The following is a 22080-nucleotide window of genomic DNA, read 5'->3' as shown; positions in this document are numbered from 1 at the left end:
ACCTGCCAACGCAGAAGATACAAGAGATGTGGGTTCGATCTCTGGGTCAGGAGGATCCCCTGGAGGAGGGCATGGCAACCCACTCTGGTATTCTTGCTTGGACAATCTCAAGGACAGAGGAGCCTGGCAGACTGTAGTCCGTAGGGTCACAAAGAGTCAGACACGACTGAAGTGACTGAGATTACACACAGAGTATACAGGAGTAGGTTAACAGTGATCATTTTTGAATGACATGATTATGGGAGATTTTTATTTTATTCCTTACGCTTTTAAAATGTTTAATTTTTTAAGTTTGTTAGTTTTTTTTCTATAAGCACTTGATAATCAGGAAAAATCAATGTTAGTTTAATTATATTAATGTTAAGTTTAATTATATTGAAATATACATGCAAATAAGTGCACTTTAATGTACAGGTAGCTAAAATTTTGCAACGTTAACACATTTGGTCAATAAACAGAGCATTCCCAGAACTCTAGAAGTCCTTTTCATGTCCCCCACCCTCAAGAGTAGCCACTATCCATACCTGAATAGACATAATAATACAGTATGCACTCCTTTGTATCTGGTCCTTTTTACACAATATTGTTTATAAGATTCATCTGTATTATTGTATGTAGTTGTAGGTTATTCATTCTCTATATAGTGTTCATTGTGTGACTATAGGCATGACTATATACCGTGTGACCAGCATTTGAATAGTTTCCAGTTTGGGGCTTTTATAAACACTGCTGCTATGAATATTCTTAGCACCTGTCATTTAGTGAACATATGTGTCCATGGTGGTTGGTATATATCTAGGAAAGACTTGTGGGGCCAGTAGTCCATTCTAAAGGAGATAGGTCCTGGGTGTTCATTGGAGGGACTGATGCTAAAGCTGAAACTCCAATACTTTGGCCACCTCATGCGAAGAGTTGACTCACTGGAAAACATCCTGATGCTGGGAGGGATTGGGGGCAGGAGGAAAAGGGGACGACAGAGGATGAGATGGCTGGATGGCATCACCGACTCGATGGACGTGAGTCTGGGTGAACTCCAGGAGTTGGTGATGGACAGGGAGCCCTAGCGTGCTACGATTCATGGGGTCGCAAAGAGTCGGACACAACTAAGCGACTGATCTGAACTGAAGTAGATATTAACACAGTGTTTCGTGTGGTTGTACCAATTTATACACCTTTTGGCAATGTGTAAGAATTCTACCTGTTTCATATAAAGTTTTTTTTTAAATAATTTTTCTAAGTAAAAGCAATAAGTGATCCATGGATTTGAAGGAAGTGTTAAATACTCTGATAAAGAAGTTTGCAGTTTTCTATTTCCGCAAAGTTTCGTTCTGCCTGTCATCTACAGTTTTAACATTCAGTTAGTGAATGCATCTAATTTAGTTTTGCTAAATAGCTAGGAAAATATCATGGGTATTTAATTGGTTAAACTAAATTTCCAAGGGAAAAATGAGATAGGCTGGTTGTTTTTGAGGGAGGGGAGAACAGGGATTGGTATTTTAAAATACTAGTATAGGAGTGTCATTTTTAGTTTTTATCTTTTGAAAATTAATGCCGTTTAGGTAGTTAAGGTATAATTTATTTGCAGTTTTGCAATGGTATGGTTTTAATGCTGTGGTAATTTGTGAAAATACCATAGAGTTTTTTATGTTTTTAAATTTTAATTAAAGATTGGAATGACATTTGGAATGGCAATTACCTTTTAGGTGATGTGGCAGTGAAAATGTTGAATGTGACAGCACCCACACCTCAGCAGTTACAGGCCTTCAAAAATGAAGTAGGAGTACTCAGGTAAGCTTGTGTGAATCATGTTTTCCAGAGAAGTTACCTTGATCAACTTGTGTTTTCCAGTGACAGCTCCTGTTAGCTTCACAGATTTACTCAAAATGGACAAAACAAAGTCTTTCTGAGTATATTTTGTCTTTGACTGTTTTCTTTTAAGTGGTATGCAATATTATATGGTACAGCTGATAAAAATATTAATCCTAGAGTGAATTAATGGAAACAGTGTTCGGATCATGAAAAGTGGTGCTGCTTCTTACGGGAATACTGCTCTCAAAATTCTAAGGTTATCAAAACACACTTAGAGATTGTATCAAACCTGGAACTTGAGGGAAATGAGCAAACTAGGGTATGTCCAGGCAAGGAGAACTTAGATGCGGAGGATTCTGGAACTATAACTTAGGGAGAAAATTGTCAACAGTACTGAGATGATAGGTCCATAGGAGGCTATTATGTTCAAAAGGGTATAAACTTGCTCTGTTTTATTCTAGAGAGTAGAACAGAGAAGCCAGTGATGAAAGTTACAGGAAAATGTTTTTCTAGTATGAACTACTTTAAAGGGAAGAAAGAAAAGAAGAGGGGACTTCCCTGGTGTCCAGTGGCTATTATTCCACACTTCCACTGCAGGGGCACAGATTCCATCCCTGGTGAAGGAACTTCAGATTCCCCGGTTGTGGAACATGAATTCCACATGCCGCACGATGTAGCCAAAAAAAAGAAAAAGAAAAAAAGAATAGTGGGAACAGGCTACAGTCTCAGTGATGAATGTCCCATAATTAAAGGTATTTAAATAGTATCTAGTTGCCTATCTATGAGGTACACTAAAAAAGACATTTATGAAAAAGTTAGGGTGTTAGACTAGATAATTCCTAAAGTCTCATCTAAATTTATCCTGCTGCTGCCTTGCTAAAAAATACCTTTTTCTGACAGCATCTTATTGACAAGTAGAGTGCTTTGGCCCTGGTTTTGTGTTTTGTTTTTTTTTTAACATTTGCTAAAGTGTATTAACATTTACTATTTCCTGTTATGTTTCTTTTTACAGGAAAACGCGACATGTGAATATCCTCCTCTTCATGGGTTATTCAACAAAGCCACAACTGGCTATTGTTACCCAGTGGTGTGAGGGCTCCAGTTTATATCATCATCTCCACATCATTGAGACCAAATTCGAGATGATCAAACTTATAGATATTGCACGGCAGACTGCACAGGGCATGGAGTAAGTTCCATTCTGTTAAATCTCATGTAAATTTTGAAGACCACTGAGGATGTTTTAAAGGTTTCAGCTATTATTCTTTTGACTTAAATTCCCAGTTACTCTCCAGCATCATATAGACACTTTTAACTAATGGCTAGCTATATGATATTAAGAAATAGAATAGTCTGTCTCTAGTACAGTCTTCAAAACATATATCAAATATTTGATAATATATATGTGACTGTGAATTTATGTTTACTATACTATAATTTCGCTAAGCAGTGAGGGATCAAAAGATAAAAGTAGTCCCCCGGTGCCCCTGCAAAAATAAATCCACTGAAAAGTCATTAACAGTTACTGAAGTATATAAAATGATTGTTAATTATCCTTTCATCTTATTTTCTCCATGTGCCCCTATTTTCTATTGCAAAATAATCATCTGTGTAAAATATAGTAAAAATAAAGTAAAAGTGAAAGTCTGCATTTTGATCCTTTTTGAGGATTTCAAGTTGACTAGTTCATTGAATTTTACTTTGTAATTTAAAAGATAAAAAAATTACTTTATAAAATTTATCATAGGCCAAAGTAAGAAATTGACTACCAAGGATAGATTTTGCATAAAGTGCAAATAAACAGTAAATAAATCAAAAGGTAAAATTAAATATATTTTGAAAGCACTTAGATGAAAAAATTTAAGTGAGTTAAATACAATTTTGAAGGTCCCATATGTAGTTTAAAAATATGCATGTATATTGAGTCAGTTTAACATTTTATAGTATACAGATGATTTTCACGTACATAGTCATCATGTCATTTAATTTTTATAAAATTATGAAGTACATATTTTATGTTTACAGACAAACTGAGGCTTCTAAATGACTTGTCTAGACTTCACATTTAATAAACAGCAGCAAAGATATTTAACTCAAAATTTTTGGCTCCCAACCATTATTCTTTCCCCATAACTACTATACCACTTTTGCATTATAAAATTAGAATAAAACAGTAAAAGAGTATACATGTATTAATACCTAAAACTCTGACCCAGGGTCATTTATAGCAAATAAGCATAGAACCAGGACTCAAAACCTGATCTAGCTCTTAAATCTTCCCACTGTTCTACCCTTTCTGTCAGAAAACTAGGCAGTATATTTGTAATTTAGATTGTTTATAAGTCTGTATTCAGCCAAAGTCCTTATTGCAGCAACTTATTACTTTATTCAGTAACATTCCCACTTTTCCAGTAGACTAAAACAGCCCCACCTCTGACTCTGAATCTGTTCAAATCTGAAAGGTTATATTAAAATCTTGCAAAGAGTAAACTGTGGCCACAATGGTAAACATTGAAAGAGAAACACATCTCGTTCTGCTTTTACCCCACCAGTCTCTTTGCTGCTTCTTCAGCAGGCCAAGTATGCTCTTTGCTCAGGGCCTTTGTACTTGTTATTTTCTTTTTAGGATAAGTACTCCCGCCACCAAGTATTCATAGAGCTTCTCCCTTATGTCTCTGTTCCAATGTTGCCTTTTCAAGGAAGCCTTCCAGTGATCACCTTGTATAACTAAAACATTCCTACCCCGCTCTGTCACCCTATGCCCCACGCTGTTTTTGTTTTTAACACCCAACTCCATATAACATTTGTTTATTGTCTGTCATCCCCACTAGAATACAAGCTATATGAGAGCAGGGGTTTATTGTTGTGCTCTTTGTTTTGTCTCTAATGCCTGAAACAAGGCCTGAGCTATGATAGATACATAAGACAAAAATTTTAAAATGAAACCATGATTACACACAACAGCATAATTATTGATAGGTTTACCTTCCAGAAGAGAGAGCAGCCACATCCTTGTTGTATCAAAAGTGAGAAATGTCAAGAAAAGGAAAAACAGTCAAAGACATAATCAAAGATTAACACAGAGGAAAAGGCTTTTGCTATACACAGAGGCAGCAGAGAATAGTATTAAATATTGTTTTAGAAACAGTGACTGGGCAGTGAAGTGCAGTGTTGATTAAGGTAAGAAGTGGAGGTAGAGAAAAACACTGTCCAATTGGAATTGTTCTGTGGTCTGGGAAATAGTTAAGAGGCAGTATTTTCCCATTACTTTTATAGTTTGGGATCTGTAAGTATAAACCTTTACAGTCTATGTGTTTACTCTGAAATACTTTGTTTGCATTTTGAAGTAACTTAACTATATGATGAGTATATCTGGCTGTGAATGTAAATCATCCCATTAGTTTATCCTTTATCTTAATAGCTGAAAAATATTAATTATAAAATATAAGCCTTCTAACAGACTATATTTTTTATTGCCAGCTTAAATTTAACCAAAGAAGATACAATTCCTTTTTTTCCTTTTAGTTTTTATAAGACAATATATGCAACTGGTTAAATGTTCCAACACATCTTTAGTTCCTGAAGGCTTTGGCAGATTGAAAGTCCTCTTATTAAAGTGGCTATGTGGCTTTCAGGTTAAGGTGACCCATTTTTGTTTCCTTGAGATGCCACCAAAACTATAATAATGAAAATTGTTTTTAAGCATGAACATATAATGATGGAGAGGAAAAAAAGAATAGCAGTAATATTTTAGAAGCTAGAAAGCAGATGAAGAAGTAATAATAGACATAGTGCACCCAAAAAAACTAAATTATTAACTGGGTGTGGAAAAATAGAAGCCAACCTGATTTGTACCACAGAATCCTCAAGTCTCAAGAACTGGGAGTGTGAATTATTTCTGGAGGAGGAAAAGTACATAAATGAAAAGGCCTATCTGAAATGTTTCTCTAGATGCCTTCTCATGCTCTATGCCACTGGATGGACACCCAATTCCTACCCTGGCAGGACACTGGAAACATATTCTCTAGAGAGGAGAGAAAGTTTCTGGACTCAAGACACAGGGAAAAGGGGGTGTGGGGGTGGGGGGTGGGGTCGGGTGACTGCCTACTAAGTGATGAATGGAGAGTTCCCTAGTGCTCTCTCTTCATTTGTTTCCCAGAAGGCTGGCAGCCAAACCTTCCCCTTCAGGCAGGAGATTGGAAGACTCTTGTTTGAGGAATCTACCAGCCAAGAATAGAGACACAAAGATAGTGATATTAGGAATTCCATCTAGATGGGAGTACATGGGAGTTCAGAACAAGAATTCAATTTGTATGCTCCAAGCTTTCAGACTGTCTTTTAGTCTCACTTAGTCTGGGTAAAGACAAATTATCTCTCAATTACCAGACATCAGAGGGAAGGTCTCTTAGGCCAGTGACAGAGAACAAATGGGGGAAAGGAAACTAGGAATAAACAAACACAGTTCAAGGAGAGGGGCTAACCTCTCCCCACCAACCCCTGCAAAAAAAACTGTTTATCAGTTTCCTCAGAGATAAAAGATATTCTGTGAAATAAGGACAGATGCTTTATAAGGAACATTCATATAACAATGTAAAAATGTTAAAATGCTGATATTTATAGTCAGCTGGAAATTACATTCCTTCCAATTATTTAAACTTTTAGATGTCAGGTTCCTCCTCCATTGTCCTTCACCATCTTTTCATCAAGTACAGAACAAGTTAGTTGTAGCTGACAAGTAGATCTGTAGACTATTTAAATAGTTGCTTAGTAATGGCCTTTACACAGCCCTCATTTCAAACTAGTCTGGCCCTGAATGATTTCCGGAGACTGTTCAAAATGATCTTTTCTGACTGCTTTCCAAAACTGATTCTAAAGTTCCAGGATATAAGCAGAATAAGAGCATGCTGTCTTACTATTAAAGTACTGGGGTTGCAGCCATTCCTAGATAAAACCTTTAGGAATTAGGAAGATTGAATTATTGGGACTTTGAAATGTGTCCCCTTTATTGGATTACAAAATATAAGCCGACAGTAGATGAGTGACGTTTTTCCTGTGTGACTGTCTTCTCTCTTCAGCAAAAGATCATTTCTGATTCCTAGGTTTACTTTAAGAGAGCAGAGCTATTCTAGTGGCAGATAATTAAATTCATTCTTAGGAATCAGGATTCATATAGTATATGTTTATCATCTTCTCACCTGACAGTCATTGATTCTGCCAAAGGGCCAAGGTATTTAAAGAATAACATTACAAAGAAATTCCAGGAATTGTCGGTCTGTTGTGCTATTTCTTTTCAGGGCTTTTCCTTTCAGTCTAATACTTACTGTATAATTTTAAATGTAGCATTATTAGAAAATTTACTAAATGTTTACTCAGGGAGGCACACAGAAAAAGTTGCAATCTGTTGTTCTCACAGGAGTGATATATTCTGATTGTAAGGTGATTAAAAATAATTTGAGGATAAATTCTTACAATTTACTTTAAAACCAATAATGAAGTGTATGCTTCTTTTTATTCATAGGTAAGCCTAGTTAAAAGAAAGATAGAAGGATGAATTGAAGCTGAGAAGATGGTAAACATGTATTAATGACTGAAAATAATTCTGGTTGATCGAAGAATATTTAATTATAGTAAACGTTATTTTCTGGCAGATAAAAATAGTAATTGAGAGGAGGATGCTGATAATCACAAAAAATGCAGATTGAAAGAAGTACTATTTTTTACCTACTAGAATTGCTAAAATGCCCAAATTCTGGCGAGATTAAGTATTGATAAAGATTAGGGAGATTGCTCGCTGGGACACTCCTGATGCAGCCAACCACCCTGGGGATAACTTGGAAGGATCTATTAAAGTGTTTGGTCTACACCCAAGAAACAACCAGCTTTTGTTCCAAGAGAGGTATATTGAAGGAGATATACTACAGGAAAATATCTACTAGTGAAAATTTGGAAACATAAATGCTCATCACTAGAGGACTGCATAAATAAAGTATTGGCACATATGTGCAGGGAAAGAATATATAGCACAAATGAATAATATATGTTTCAACATCAGCTTTAAAGTATGTCAAATGAGAAAAGCAAGCTGCAGCATGAGACCACTTAAAATTGTAAAAACAAAACATTGCATATATTTTTAAATCTTATGTATATATATGTACAAATAGTAAACAAAACTTAGAAGGAGCTCAGTCAGTAGTAGTTATCTCCAGGATGGCAAAAAGAGTCTCAGATGGGGATGGCTTATCAAGGACAGAGGCTTTAGTTTTACCTACGTAAAATTCATGTGGTTTCCGTCTTTTTATTTAAGATTCTACAGTTGTGTTTTATTTTCACAACTTTCTTACAAGTGTAATTTTTTTTAAAAAGGCAGGAGGCAAATGTGTAAAAATTTAAAAGCATTAAGTGTAGTGAGGAAAAGTGGTTTCTACAATTAGCCTTTGTTGCAGTTTTTCTTAATTTCAAAATATAAAGTATTATAAGGAAATGCATAATCACTATAGAAAACTTAGAAAATGTAAGCATAAGTAGGCACCAGTACTCTACTGAGAGAGAATTACTGTTAATGTTCAGATATGTAGTATTGTGTATCTTTTCAGAATTCTGTATTTTAATACTGTATACAGTGGTTTGTTGTTTTAAATACAGAATCACACTGGTTTTACTTTTATTTTACTTGCTCTTATTTTAGATGTCTTTACCGATCAATAAATATTGTGTTCTAACTCCATCTCTGCTACTACTAGTGAGTGAGTGAGTGAGTAAAGTTGCTCAGTCGTGTCCGACTCTTTGCGACCCCATGGACTGTAGCCCACCAGGCTCCTTGGTCCATGGGATTTTCCAGGCATGAATACTGGAGTGGGTTGCCATTTCCAAGTATGTTTTGTGGGGTTTTTTATATACAGTGATACATTTAGCAGTTACATAATATTTGTTCCAAGTGCTGTTCTGTGTACTTTATATATACTATCTCATTTAATCCTTAGCAACCCTGTTGTTCAGTCGCACTGTCGTGTCTAACTCTTTGCAACCCCATAGACTGCAGCATGCCAGGCTTCCCTGCCCTTCACTATCTCCCTGAGTTTGCTCAAACTTATGTCTGTTGAGTCAGTAATGCCATCCAACCATCTCATCCTCTGCTACCCCCTTCTCCTTCTGTCTTCAGTCTTTCCCAGCATCACGGTCTTTTCCACCCTGCAGGTAGATACTGTTATTAACCTGTATTTATTTACTGGTGGAGAAACTACAGTTTAAGAGGCCAGGTGACTTGCCGCAAGCACTTTGGCTCCAGAGTGTATTTCCTTGACCTCTTCACTGTTCTGCTTCTTCAGTTTAGTTAGTCCTTTCACCATCTAAATGGGCCCTGGATGCCATGCAGCCATCATACTTCCACTCCCTGGGTTTTTACTCTTCCCCTCTCGTAGACCCTGTCGTATTTCTTTTATCCTCAGTCCTCCAATATCTCTTCTCTAAGAACTGTCAGCTGATAACCTCACTTGCCATTTTATTAAGTATTAGAAACACCCACCACAGTATCTTCCTACCTACTTACATTCATACTCAATTTTTCTGTCTCATCATTAAGAGGAAAAGCCAGTCCTTTCATTTTGTGCATGCATACCATCCCCTTTCTCCTACAGACTGACATCTTTTGAGTAGCGCTCTCCTGTTCAACATCAGATTTTCCTTTTTTACTGGATTTTCTTGTGCTTTAAAACATCTTTCTTATGTACATTTGGAAGAATATTGACAATTGTTAAACCTAGGTGCAAGTCACAGGATATTATGCTATTCTTTGATTTTTCTGCATTTTCATGCATAAAAGTTTTCATAATAAAGAAGTTGTGGGAGTCCTTTTCTTGACCCCACTTCCATCTCAAACTATCATTCCGTTCCTCTTCTTTCTTTTATAGTAAAACTTCTCAACTGAGTTGTCCTTACTCACTCTCTAAATTCTTCCCTTCCCGATTTTCTTGGACCCCACTCCAGTCAGGCTTTTGCCCCTGACACTTCACTGAAATATCTCTTAATAAGATAGTTACCATGTTGCTAGATCCAGTGGTTAAATACTCAGTCCTCAACCATCAGAAGTATATAATGCAGTTGATCACACTCTTCTTCATGAAACGTCTTCTTAAACCCTTAAACTCTACCACCTGGGAGCCTTTTAGAAAAGCTGAATTTTAACCACCACCTCATATCTACTGAATTGAAGGCTGCATTTTAAGATCCCTGAGTGATTCTAATCATTAATCATTCTAAAGTTTGAGAAGCATTACTTTATAGTCTCCTAATTTTCCTTCTCCTTACTATCTGTTCCTTCTCAGCTAGTTCTTCAACTCCTTAACCTCTCTAAATATTGAAATAGTCCTTTGGTAATCTCATCAAGTTTCATGACTTAAAATACCATTTAATTTCCATTTCTATGGCAGTCTCCAGCTAATTCATTTTGTCTGAACTCCAGACTGTCATATGTAACTGTGCTTAACATCTCTTGATTGTCCAGTGGACATCTCAGATGTAATATATCTGATTCTGAGGTCCTGATCTTTTTCCTCAAGGCTGCCCTTCTGCAGTCTTTTCATTGCAGTGACTGGCAGCTCTCTTCTTAGGCTGCTTGTATCTGACATTTTGTTCCTAGTCTTTGATGTCTTTCTTTTTCTTATACCATACTACCAATCTATTAATCAGCTCCAGTTATCTTTGTCTTTAAAGTATATCTAGGATCTTACTCTAATGGCAGAAAGAGAAGAAGAATTAAAGAGTCTCTTGATGAGGGTGGAAGAAGAGAGTGAAAAAGCTTAAAACTCAACATAAAAAGAAAACAGTAAGTAAGATCATGGCATCTGGTCCCATCACTCCATGGCAAATAGATGGGGAAACAATGGAAACAGTGACAGACTTTATTTCCTTGGGCTCCAGAATCACCGTGGACTGTGACTGCAGCCATGAAATTTAAAAGACGTTCCTTGGAAGGAAAGCTATGACAAACCTAGACAGTATATTAAAAAGTGAAGACAACACTTTGCTGACAGACATCCGTATAATCAAAGCTATGGTTTTTCATGTCATGTATGGATGTGAGAACTGGACCATAAAGAAGGCTGAGTGCTGAAGAATTGATGCCTTTGAGTTGTGGTGTTGGAGAAGACTCTTGAGAGTCCTTTGAACTGCAAGGAAACCAAACCAGTCAATCCTAAAGGAAATCAACCCTAAATATTCATTGCAAGGACTGATGCTGAAGCTCCAGTACTTTGGTCACCTGATGCAAAGAGCTGACTCATTGGTAAAGACCTTGATGCTGGGAAATACTGAAGGCAGGAGGAGAGGGGTTGACAGGATGAGGTGGTTAGATAGCATCACTGACTCAATGGACATGAATCTGAGCAAACTCCAGGAGATGGTAAAGGGCAAAGAAGCCTGGTGTGCTGCAGTCCATCCATGAGGTCGTAAAGAGTCAGACACGACTTAGCGACTGAACCGCAGCAAGAATCTCACAGCTTCTCATCACCTATTCTGCTGTTACCCTGATTCAGACCACAGTTACCTCTTGCCTGGGTGAGTGCCTTACTTCCACCCTTACCCACCTTCATTGTATTCTCAATTTAGTAGTCCTTTGAAGACTTCAGTCAGATTATGTTGCTCTTCTGCTCCTCCAGTGTCTTCACATTTCATACAGAAAGGAAGCCAGAGTACTTACACAATAGTTCTTAGAAGGTCACCACCACCACCTCCCTCCCGCACTGCCTATTCTACTCCCTCTCTCAGCTCATTTACTGCTCTTCTGCCTCTTGTTTTCTCATCCAAGCCAGGTTGCTTTGCTATTCGTAGAACGCAGGAAGCACACAGCTGCCGTGGGGTTTTGCCCTTGCTCGTCCCTCTGCCTGCTGTGTTCTTATCCCATATCTGTATGACTCTCTGTCCTCCTTTGAATCTTTACTCAAGCTGTCCTTTGAAAAGAGACCTTCCCTGGCCTGAAATTACAACCCCCTGAAACTCAGCATTTTCTGTCTCCCACCTACTTTTTTGCATCTTTTTTATATCTTCTGTACTACAATGCAAGCCCCTTTAGGGTAGGGATTTTCTGCTTAATTTCCAAGACTTAGAACAGTTGTTGCTTAGCACAGAGTGGGCTTTCAATAAATATGTGTTAAATAAATGAAAGAAAGAACCTAAGAAGGTAAACGTTATCTCCATTTTACACGTTAGAAATCCAGAGCTTCAGGAATTATGTCATGTACCCAAGGTCATACGGTTAATGAGTGATACAGTTGGATCTCAGAGCCAGATCTGCACATTCACAACCCATGTCCTTTCCTCTACGCCTTTCTGGTCACGGCACTTAGATCCTCTGGGCTCTAGTTTTCCCATCAGCATAAGTGGCCTTATTGCCCTTTTGCTTGCCTCACAAAGAAACGCAAAGGTTATAAAATCAAATGATGTAAAAATATCCTGAGAACTTGAAAATGCTTTATATGTACAGGAGGGTGATAGTAATTATTTGGTTTTTTAATAGAAGTTTTACAATTTTTGCTTTTAGTTTTAGTTCTTCCACCTACTTCAAATTAGTATGAAGTAAGGATTGAAGATTTTTTTTTCCTTATATGGATATCCAATTGTTCCAGCAACAATGGTTGAAGTACCTATCATTTCCCACATTTAACTGTCTTGCTCTTATAAATAAACAAATACCATACTTCTGAATTTGTGTATTTGAGCTTATGAATGCTATTCTAAGAATAGCATAGTTTTTGCTATTCCGTCAATATCATCATATTCCGTATTTACAGTACACTCTCACTTGGTCTCTTCAGGCCAGTGGTGTACTTAAATTATGATGAGAGTATTTTCCAAAGAGAGATTATACCCTCTCTAATGTAAGTCCCAGCCGGGAAACAGGACATGCAGATATCATATTCATGGACTAGAAAACTCAGTATTATTAAGATGTCTATTTTTTCCAAATTGAAGTCTCAGCAGGATTTTGGTATAAATTCACAAGTTGATCCTAAAACATATATGGAAATACAGTGGCAAGAATAGTCAGTTTTAGTCACTCAGACAGTTTTGAAAAAGAACAAAGTTGAAGGACATTTAATGTGAGATTCAAAACTTTCTATAAGCTGCCACAGTAATCAAGACAGTGTAATTAATGACAGATGTGTGACTCAAAACAGGAAAGAAAGTCTAGACATATATCTATTATGTCTGTGATCAGTAAATTTTTTTTTTTAAACACCAAGATGCCAGGGCAATTCATTAAGAAAGGATAGTCCTTTCAAAAAATGTTACTGGAGATTGATTCTCAGCCCTCTTGGAGGAGGTTTGTCTTACAGCTTCACCATCAGCAGTCGTCTTCTCTTCTAGAATTCCTCTCTGAGAATTCTGGCAGGATTCAGAATCCCCCTACCTTTTGGAACCCACCTCCTTATCCTCTCCCAGAGTCCTTTTCCTCTTAAAGCCCCCTTCCCTAGAATCTAGCTTTCACCAAAACTTCCTTCCTTTCAGTCTCCTCCTCCCCAAATTCTCACAGAGGCCCACTCCCAAATCCCCCTCGTCAGAGCTCTCACCTTACACCCCCTCTTTGCCTGAATCTCCCTCCACTCTGGGCCCCCTGTTCCCCCCCACCCCCGCCTATTCTCCCCAGAATCTTCCTCTCCTCAGAGTCCACGACCCCTGCATCGCCCTCCTTCAGAAGCTCCCTCTCTGCAATCCACTTTTCCCAGAACTGGCCCCCTAGAGCCCATTTTCACAAAATCTTCATCCTGGGACTTCTCTGATGACTAAGCCTCCTCGCTCCCCATGCAGGGGGGCCTGTGTTCCATCCCTGGTCAGCGAATTACATCCTGCCTGCCACTACCAAAGAAGACGCATGCCACAACTCATGCACAAGGAAAAGCAAAGATCCCATGTAACTAAGACCCGGCACAGCCAAATATATAAATATTTTAAAACAAACAAAATGTTACCGGAACAACTGTATATCCAAATAGGATAAATAACTAGCCCTTTTCTGGCACAAAATGTGAATATTCATTCAAAATGGATCAAAGGCCTAAGACTAAAAGCTGAACATCTAAAACCTCTAGAAGAAACAAAGGAGAAAATCACTGTAGCCTAAAAATTTCTTATGACGCAAAAATGTAGGTAAAGATTTCTTATGACACAAAAATTAAGAACCATAAAAGAAAAAATTAATAAATTAGACTTCATCAGAATTTAAAACTTCTGCTTTTCAAAAGGCACTTAAGAAAATGAAAAGACAAGCCATAGACTTGAAGATAATGTTTGCAGGACACATTATCTGGTAAAAGAATTATATCCAAAGCATATGAAGAACTCTTACAATTTAGTTATAAGAAAAACTACCCAATGAAAAAATGGGCAAAAGATTGGAGTACTTTATTAAAGAAGATGAAAGAATGGCAAATAAGCACATGCAAAGATCCTCAACGTGTTAGACATTAAAGATAGACAGGGTAGCACTACACATCCGCTAGAATGCTTCTAATCAGAGCCAACAATACCAATATTTGCAAGGATGCAGAGTAACCAGAGCTCTAACAGGTTGCTGGTAAGGATCTTAAATGGTACAACCACTTTGGCAAGTTCTTTTCAAATTAAAATTAACCATATGAGCAATTCTAATCTCACTGACTTCCCAAAAGAGATGAAAACAAGTCGGCAACAAAAACTCATATATGAATGTTTGCATGAATGTATATAGATAGTATCTTATTCATAATTGCCAAAAAACACAACAACCCAAATGTCTGACAACTAACTGGTTAAGTTATAGTATGTCTATCCACTGTAATACTGTATGCAGCCAGGGTGTGAGTCTCCAAATCATGCTGAGCAAAAGAAGCCAAATGATTTTGTTTATGTGAAATTCTAGGAAAGGTAAAGCTAATTGCTAGTAATGGAAATCATTATCAATGGTTGCCTGAGCCTAGGGAGGTACCGTTAATTGTAGAAATGTATGAAGAAACTTTAGGGGTGATGGATATTCTTCACCTTCATTATGGTTGGTCTTTAGACAAGTATACTTTATGTGTCTGCTAAAAACTCTTTAAACTGTACATAGTAAATGGGTACATTTTGTGTTGTATACTGGTTACACCTCTCCGTAAATTAGATTTTTCAAGTGAGAGAAACTGAAAAATCTAAGTAAAAATTGAATTTAGGCCACTGTAGAGTGCAACAGAAAAATGTGTGATCTCCACTTACTTTAGGGACTTCCATCCTAGTAATCATGGTAAATGATTACTAACTACATAAGACTGGCAGGATGGCATTCCCTGAAGTCTTGCTGACCTTCCACATTGATTATGAGGGATAAGGAAAACATCAAAGTAGAATGGAGACTGGGATTTGAAATTCTATTTGGATAAAATAACACCTTGTCACCACCATCACACATTCCAGTCCAATCAACTGCTGACAATTCTCTGTTGGTGTCAGAGAAGAGATTCATCTTGCTGTGTGAAGAAGAAAGAAAGACTGATGAACTTATTTCAAATTGTGCAGCATTAGATGAAAGAGGACAGAAATGCTAATGTGTGTGTAGGTCAGTTGCTTGATTTTAGAAATAGCTGAAAGTATATGAAAACAGCAGCAAATGAGTGAGAGACACTTGAGGCTTTTATAAATAGATTAGACTGATAATTTGGGCAGATGGTGTAGGCACAAGTATTTGAATCTCAGCAAAGTATTTGACTGAAATCTCTCATGATATTCTTGAGGATAAAATAGAGATGTGTAACACACATGAAGAATTTAACTAGGTTCATAATCGTATAATTATCATACCTGAAGCTCTTATGCTAGGAGAGTTTTGTCCTCACTCTTCTCTTGAATATGACTAGCATATATTTACACATTACTTAGATGAAGGCATCATTAGCATGCTGATAAACTGATTTTTTGGCACCCCACTCCAGTACTCTTGCCTGGAAAATCCCATGGACAGAGGAGCCTGGTAGGCTGCAGTCCATGGGGTCGCTGAGAATCGGACACGATTGATCGACTTCACTTTCACTTTTCACTTTCATGCGTTGGAGAAGGAAATGGCAACCCACTCCAGTGTTCTTGCCTGGAGAATCCCAGGGACAGGGGAGCCTGGTGGGCTGCCGTCTATGGGATCACACAGAGTTGGACACGACTGAAGCGACTTAGCAGCAGCAGCAAACTGATTTTTTAGTGAAAACTAGAACTTTAATAAGCTGCAATTACAGGCCACATCTCAGGACTTCCCTGGTGACTCAGACAGTAAAGAATCTGCCTGCGATGCCAGAGACCTGGGTTTAGTCACTGGTTTGGCTAGATCCCCTGGAGAAGGGCATAGCAACCCATTCCAGTATTCTTACATGGAGAATCCCCATGGACAGAGGAGCTTGGCAGATAACAGTCCATAGGATCACAGAGAGTCAGACACGACTGAGCAGCTAAGCACACAGAGGCCATGTGTGCAAAATAAGAAATCTTATTCAAGTCCAAAAAAGAGAAGTACACAAATTTTGGATAAGGGAAATGGTTTTGTAGGAGCCATGCAAGAACAACAAATCTCTAGGGCTGTAGTTGAATATAATTTTGATAGGAGTCAGTAGAGTAACTGTAGCTGCCATAATAACAGTGGCTGATTTAATAAACATTTTTTCCCACCATAAGGAAGATGAAAGGAATTTGGGTTTTGTTTTGCTTTTTCTGTTTTTTGAGATTCCAAAAGTCAGTGACATCATGCAACCTGTTTCACTTAGCATAATGAGGTCAAGATCCATCCATGTTGTCATAAATGGCTGGATATCCTCATTTTTTATGGCTGAATACTATTGCTGTGTGTATGTGTGTGTGTGTGTGTGTGTGTGTGTGTGTGTGTTAACATTTTCTTTATCCATTGATGGACACTTAAGTTGTTTCCATGTCTTGGTTGCTGTGAATAATGCTGCAGTGAACATGAGGGTGCAAGTGTCTTGAGATCCTGAGTTAAATTTTTTTGATATATATATACCCCAAAGTGGGATTGTTAGATCATTTGGTAATTCTGTGTCTAATTTTTTGTGGAACCTCCATTCTGTTTTCCATAGCAGCTGTACCAATTTACAGTCCCACCAACAGTACATAAGGATTCCCTTTATCTACTCACCAACACTTGCATTTCTTACTTTTTCGATAATGGCCATTCTAACAGATAAGAGATGATATTTTGTTGTGGTTTTGGTTTGCATTTCCCTGGTAATTAGTGGTGTTGAACACCTTTTCATGTATGTGCCTGTTGGCCCATCTGTATATCTTCTTTGGGAAATGTCTATTTTTAAAACTTGATTGAGTTTTTGGTTACTGAGATGTGAGTTCTTTTTATTTTTGATATCCCCTATAGATGCATGATTTGCAGATACTTTCTCCCCTTTGATAGGTTGCTTTTTCATCTTGGTGGTAGTTTCCTATGTTGTGTAGAAGCTTTTTAGTTTGATGTCAGCGCATCATAGTATGGTCTTAAAAGAATGCTGAAAAATCGAATCTTGCATAAGACCTTGAAAGAAACAGCATAGAGAACAAATTTTACTAGCTGATGCGCCAGCTTCTTAAGGTTAAATTGATTCTGTAGGTGGATACTTTTCTTCACGGAAGGAGACTCCTAACAGAAGCCTGTCAAGAGCATGATATTCATTTAGTTTATAACATGTTTTTTCTTTCCTGGTACTTTTATGGACTTCCTTGGTGGCTCAGACAGTAAAGAATCTGCCTGTAACGGGGGAGACCTGAGTTTGATCCCTGGGCTGGGAAGACCCCTGGAGGAGGGCATGGCAACCCACTCCAGTATTCTTGCCTGGAGAATTCCATGGACAGAGGAGCCTGGCAGGCTACAGTCCATGGGGTCACAAAGAGTCCGACATGACTGAGTGACTAAGCACTACTTTTATAAACTTACAGCATCTTTGAAAGGTTAGGAGTTCCAGTGTAACTGTCCTACATAATGGATAGACTTTTGTATCATCTATAGCAAAGTCAGTTTATTCTTGTTCCCTTCCTTACCCTCAACCAGTTATGTGGGGTGTGGCATCTTACATTGTAACTGGTTGATACTTAAGGAAATAATGGTTTAGGGTCAGCCTTTATCTGGAATATTAAGTAGGGATTGAGGTTTGATACTCATCCCTTTTTTCCAGCTGAGGAGTTTGAGTCTCTCCTCTTTCCAGCCTTCCATTATATAGACCAGGATTTCTGCTCTTTTGCTGCTTTTGTTACAGAAGTGTTGCAGAAAGAGGATTTATTAAATGAGATACAAGTTAGTAGAGCAATTTCTAAACGATAAAGGATTCCACAAGGATAAAGTAGTATTAGCTCAAGTTGCAGCTGATGCAACCTTGGCCTGTAATAGATCTATGCTGTTTACGATTATATATCACTAGCTCAGCCATTATATTTATATCTTCTTAGTTATCTAGTACTTTCCTGGTCAGAAAATTTCTCTCTTCAACCCTCTAGTTACATTTCTATCTACATTATTCTTGGTGTATTTCATTGTATCAAATTTGTTGAAAAGATTGATACTATCCATCAAGAATACCTGTATCTTCCCATCTTGTAACTTCATCATGCCTCTCTATTTTCATATATACCACCCATTTGTTGTTGTTGTCTTTAATTTCAAAGGAGACAGGACCTCTTTCCAGAGACCACACCTTTTCTGTATACTAAATACTAATAAGCTAACTGAAGTCCCAAACACCACCAGTATCATGACCTATCCGCTTTTCTTTCTAATGAGGATAAGGTCTCCCCATCTTGGAACAGCTTTTGATTGACTCATTTTTCTCCTTTTTTGAACCTTTCTATGTCACTGCAGAACTTTTCAAGTATATGAGGGCCTATAACTGATAACCATGTTTTCTTTTGATGCAAGAGTGAGTGTGATGTAGCATATCAAATTCTCAGCCTAAAAAAATCATGACAACAAGATAATTTCAGATTGTGAAGGAAATAAACAGAATAATGTAAGAGTAATTGGAGGAGAAAGAATTGGCTTTGTATAAGCAGTAATTTTAAATAAAAATTTTGTCTGAGAAAAAATTTCGAGGTCTTGATCTCTGGATGAGGAAATTGAAGATGAGAAAGCATAAATAATTAAGTTAATTATTTGCAAATGTTTTATTTTAAACAGTGTTCATTATATAATTTTGATTATATTATTTGAATTTTAAAGTCTTACTTTAAGGCAAAATTTATTTCCTAATAGTCATCGTTAGATTTCAGAAGTCTTATATATCTGTTTTTCTTACAGTTAAATGAAGAAAAATAACCTTCACTAGGACATTATATTTATCTCATTGTCATTGATCCAACGTATATGTATTGAATGCTTACCACATGCCAGGCACGCTACTAGGCGCTGGGGATAAACAGAAATAAACCAGACACAGCTCTTTCCCTCAATAAACTCCACTGAGGCAGCTTTTAGGGGTAACAGATGATTTAAATTTATCATCGACTTTGAAATAGATTCACTGTGTCCGTTACAGTAGAAAGTTCCTCACTAGTTTTAAGAAGGTATTTTACGAACATACAATTCAGCATTTAAAAGTGGTTTTATTTTATCAAATGGAGTTTTTATTCTGAATAGAAAGTGAACATAGGTGGAAAAAAAAAACAAAACATGAATCAAACTGTTACAGTAATAACTGAACAGGGGACAGATCACTTCATTTATGGTTGAGTCTTGGGAAAACGTCACTTAGGAGTCAGAACGTATATTCAGTGTTAAGGAATAAGTCTGATTCAGTGGAGAATAGAATGAAAGCTAATTTGGTGTGGGAGGGGAGCATTGATCACAGAGATGGGATTAAATACCAAGGTATACTTAAAGGACCTGGATAAATAGGCGTGACTGGAGTAGAAGGTTTGTATTGGTAAACAGTAAAAGATAAAGCAAAGTCATTCAGTAGAAAAAAAGATTTTGGTTGTACCATAATAGTAACATGTTCCTAAAATCCTCAGTTCACTTGCAGTCTATTTTACTGTTTCTTCTATAAAGGGATTATCACAGTGTGCAGTTTGCAGTTGTATCATGATTCTAAATAAATCTTTGTTTACACCCCTAAATGTGTTCTATAGATACTGAGGCCAGAGTCATTAGCCCTCCTCAGGTTAAAATGATCTTTTGTTTTTCAGTTACTTACACGCCAAGTCAATCATCCACAGAGACCTCAAGAGTAATAGTATCCTTCCTGAACTTGTCTGCGAAGTTTGAAAACATCTGACCTTTTCTCCTGCATTTTATCTTCACATTATGTAAAACCAGCTTTCATGCTGAGTTCAACAACACATTGTAAAGGGAATCAATAACTGGGTTTGCACAGGAGGCTAATAGTGCATGATACTCCAACCTGCTTCTGGTTTTTGAACAGCTAAGCATTGCAAAAAAGAAAAGCCTATGAAGTCCTTATGATAGTAGGACTGTGATTGCTTATGTCCTGTAAGCACTATAACATGCATAGTTTCGTAGCTATCTACTAGCTTCTTTCAGTGCCCTGACCTTGTTCAGTGGTCGTTGAGATGTAATTGACGGCTCTACATTATATAACAATGAGATGAGGCAAACATAACGTTTCTTCTTGCTCCGTAAGCCCGATTCAGATCCGATCTGCCAGGTGCCTAAATGCCAGTGAAGAGCTTTATAGCCTTCCTAGCAGTGCCAGAAGGATATTTGGGCCTCTTTTAGTAAAATCCAATGCGGAAGTCCCAAGGTCCCCCACAAACTTAGGAAAACAGCTTACCTCATCTTACCATGTTTGAGGCACCAAAAATCCTAAAAGCAGGTCACACAGTTCAAATAACACTATTTTTAAAGCATACTTATTAACTTTAAAAGGAAATGTGAAGTACTATACTTCCTTTTAAAGAATATCATAATAAAGAATTGTGGAAATTATATCTCATACCTAAAATCTTCATAATGCTTGCTTTGATAGGAAAATGAGACCTGTTGTTTTCCTTTACTTAACTACACCTCAGATATTTTTCTTCATGAAGACCTCACAGTAAAAATAGGTGATTTTGGTCTAGCCACAGTGAAATCTCGATGGAGTGGGTCCCATCAGTTTGAACAGTTGTCTGGATCCATTTTGTGGATGGTAAGAATTGAGGCTATTTCTCCATTAATTAAATTTTTGGCCCCTGAGATGCTGTTATTAGAAAGTCATTGAAGGTTTCAACTATAGTGTTCTCATAGTTCTCAGTATACACAAAAACCAATGTTGATCTTATTTTGTTATAAATAGATTTTAATTTTATCTTTAGGAAGAATATTATGGAACCAGCTTCAGTATATCTTAAACAAAAGAATGTATCTTTTATAAGCACTGCTTAAGTTTTATTCAGAATTGTCTCTCTAAAATATTTTGTGTTTAGAATGTTCTGTGTATGTTGTTTCAAAAAAGAAGTATGCAATTTAAAAGTAGGTGTGATTTGCAGCCATTATTAAGGTTTCAATAAAAGAACTACTCCTTTTAAGAACAAGAGACTGTTTCACAATCTTATTTAAGCCTAAATTGGAAAGTTACTTTCTTTAGACTAGAAAGAATGGTATAATTATGGGCAGCTGGGAAAAGAAAAAGAAAAATGAAAGGTAGATTTTAAACACTGTCAGCCTTGTGTGCCCTGCATAGCTCCTTGTTCTTTCTTTATTCCTATTTCTGCTTTGTGGAAAAGAAGAGAGAGAAATTATAAGAAGAGGGAACTAAAACTTTTGTTCAGTTCCTTTCAGCATGCTGTGAAAAGGGTGGTCATAGGGCTTTTCTTAAGCCAGCTCTTCTCAGGAGGGTCCTTAAGACCCTTCAAGGTTTCCCAAGGTCGTCCTGTGTGAGACTAGCTTTTTCTTCATACTGTTCAACACATCACAACAGATTGAATGCATAACTGAGTATGTGACCGTAGCTGGCTGCTGTTAAACCAGTCAAAAAGAACTACAGGGACTTCCCTGGCAGTCCAGTGGTTAAGGCTCCATGCTTCTACTCCAGGGGTCACAGGTTCAGTCCCTGGTCGGGGAACCAAGATCCTGCATGCCTTGTGGCATGGCAAGGAAAAAAAATGGCAGTAGTGTTCTTCTCACTAAACTTTGTTTTTGAAAATCTAGTTTTCATTTTTTTTTTAAAGGGTAATCTGTCTTAACGGCTAATGGTTGTTTTATAATTTAATAAATATTTTAACAGTTCCTCAGTTAAGTTTTAATATGCTCAGTATCCATAGGTATAATCCACATAAACAGATGCTTCT

At 37.3% G+C, this 22080-nt stretch overlaps 1 protein-coding gene across 9 annotated transcripts in view; it reads left to right on the top strand.

The window, feature by feature from the left end:
* The window catches only part of BRAF (B-Raf proto-oncogene, serine/threonine kinase), a 176759-nt gene that overhangs the window by 118207 nt on the left and 36472 nt on the right, over window positions 1-22080 (top strand). For all 9 annotated transcript variants that reach the window (XR_826591.1, XR_826590.1, XM_010854956.1 and 6 more), the window contains 4 exons: window positions 1704-1788; window positions 2822-2998; window positions 19978-20024; window positions 20821-20939. Coding sequence is in view for 7 of the 9 variants with exons in the window: in XM_010854956.1 (XP_010853258.1) it covers window positions 1704-1788; window positions 2822-2998; window positions 19978-20024; window positions 20821-20939 (428 nt within the window). In the remaining 2 variants the exon portion in view is untranslated. The remainder of the gene's footprint in view (window positions 1-1703; window positions 1789-2821; window positions 2999-19977; window positions 20025-20820; window positions 20940-22080) is intronic.

The sequence above is a fragment of the Bison bison genome, unplaced genomic scaffold (assembly GCF_000754665.1).
Source record: "Bison bison bison isolate TAMUID 2011002044 unplaced genomic scaffold, Bison_UMD1.0 scf7180017864352, whole genome shotgun sequence".
In the NCBI taxonomy this organism is placed as follows: Eukaryota; Metazoa; Chordata; class Mammalia; order Artiodactyla; family Bovidae; genus Bison; species Bison bison.
This window is presented reverse-complemented; position numbering and strand designations above follow the sequence as displayed.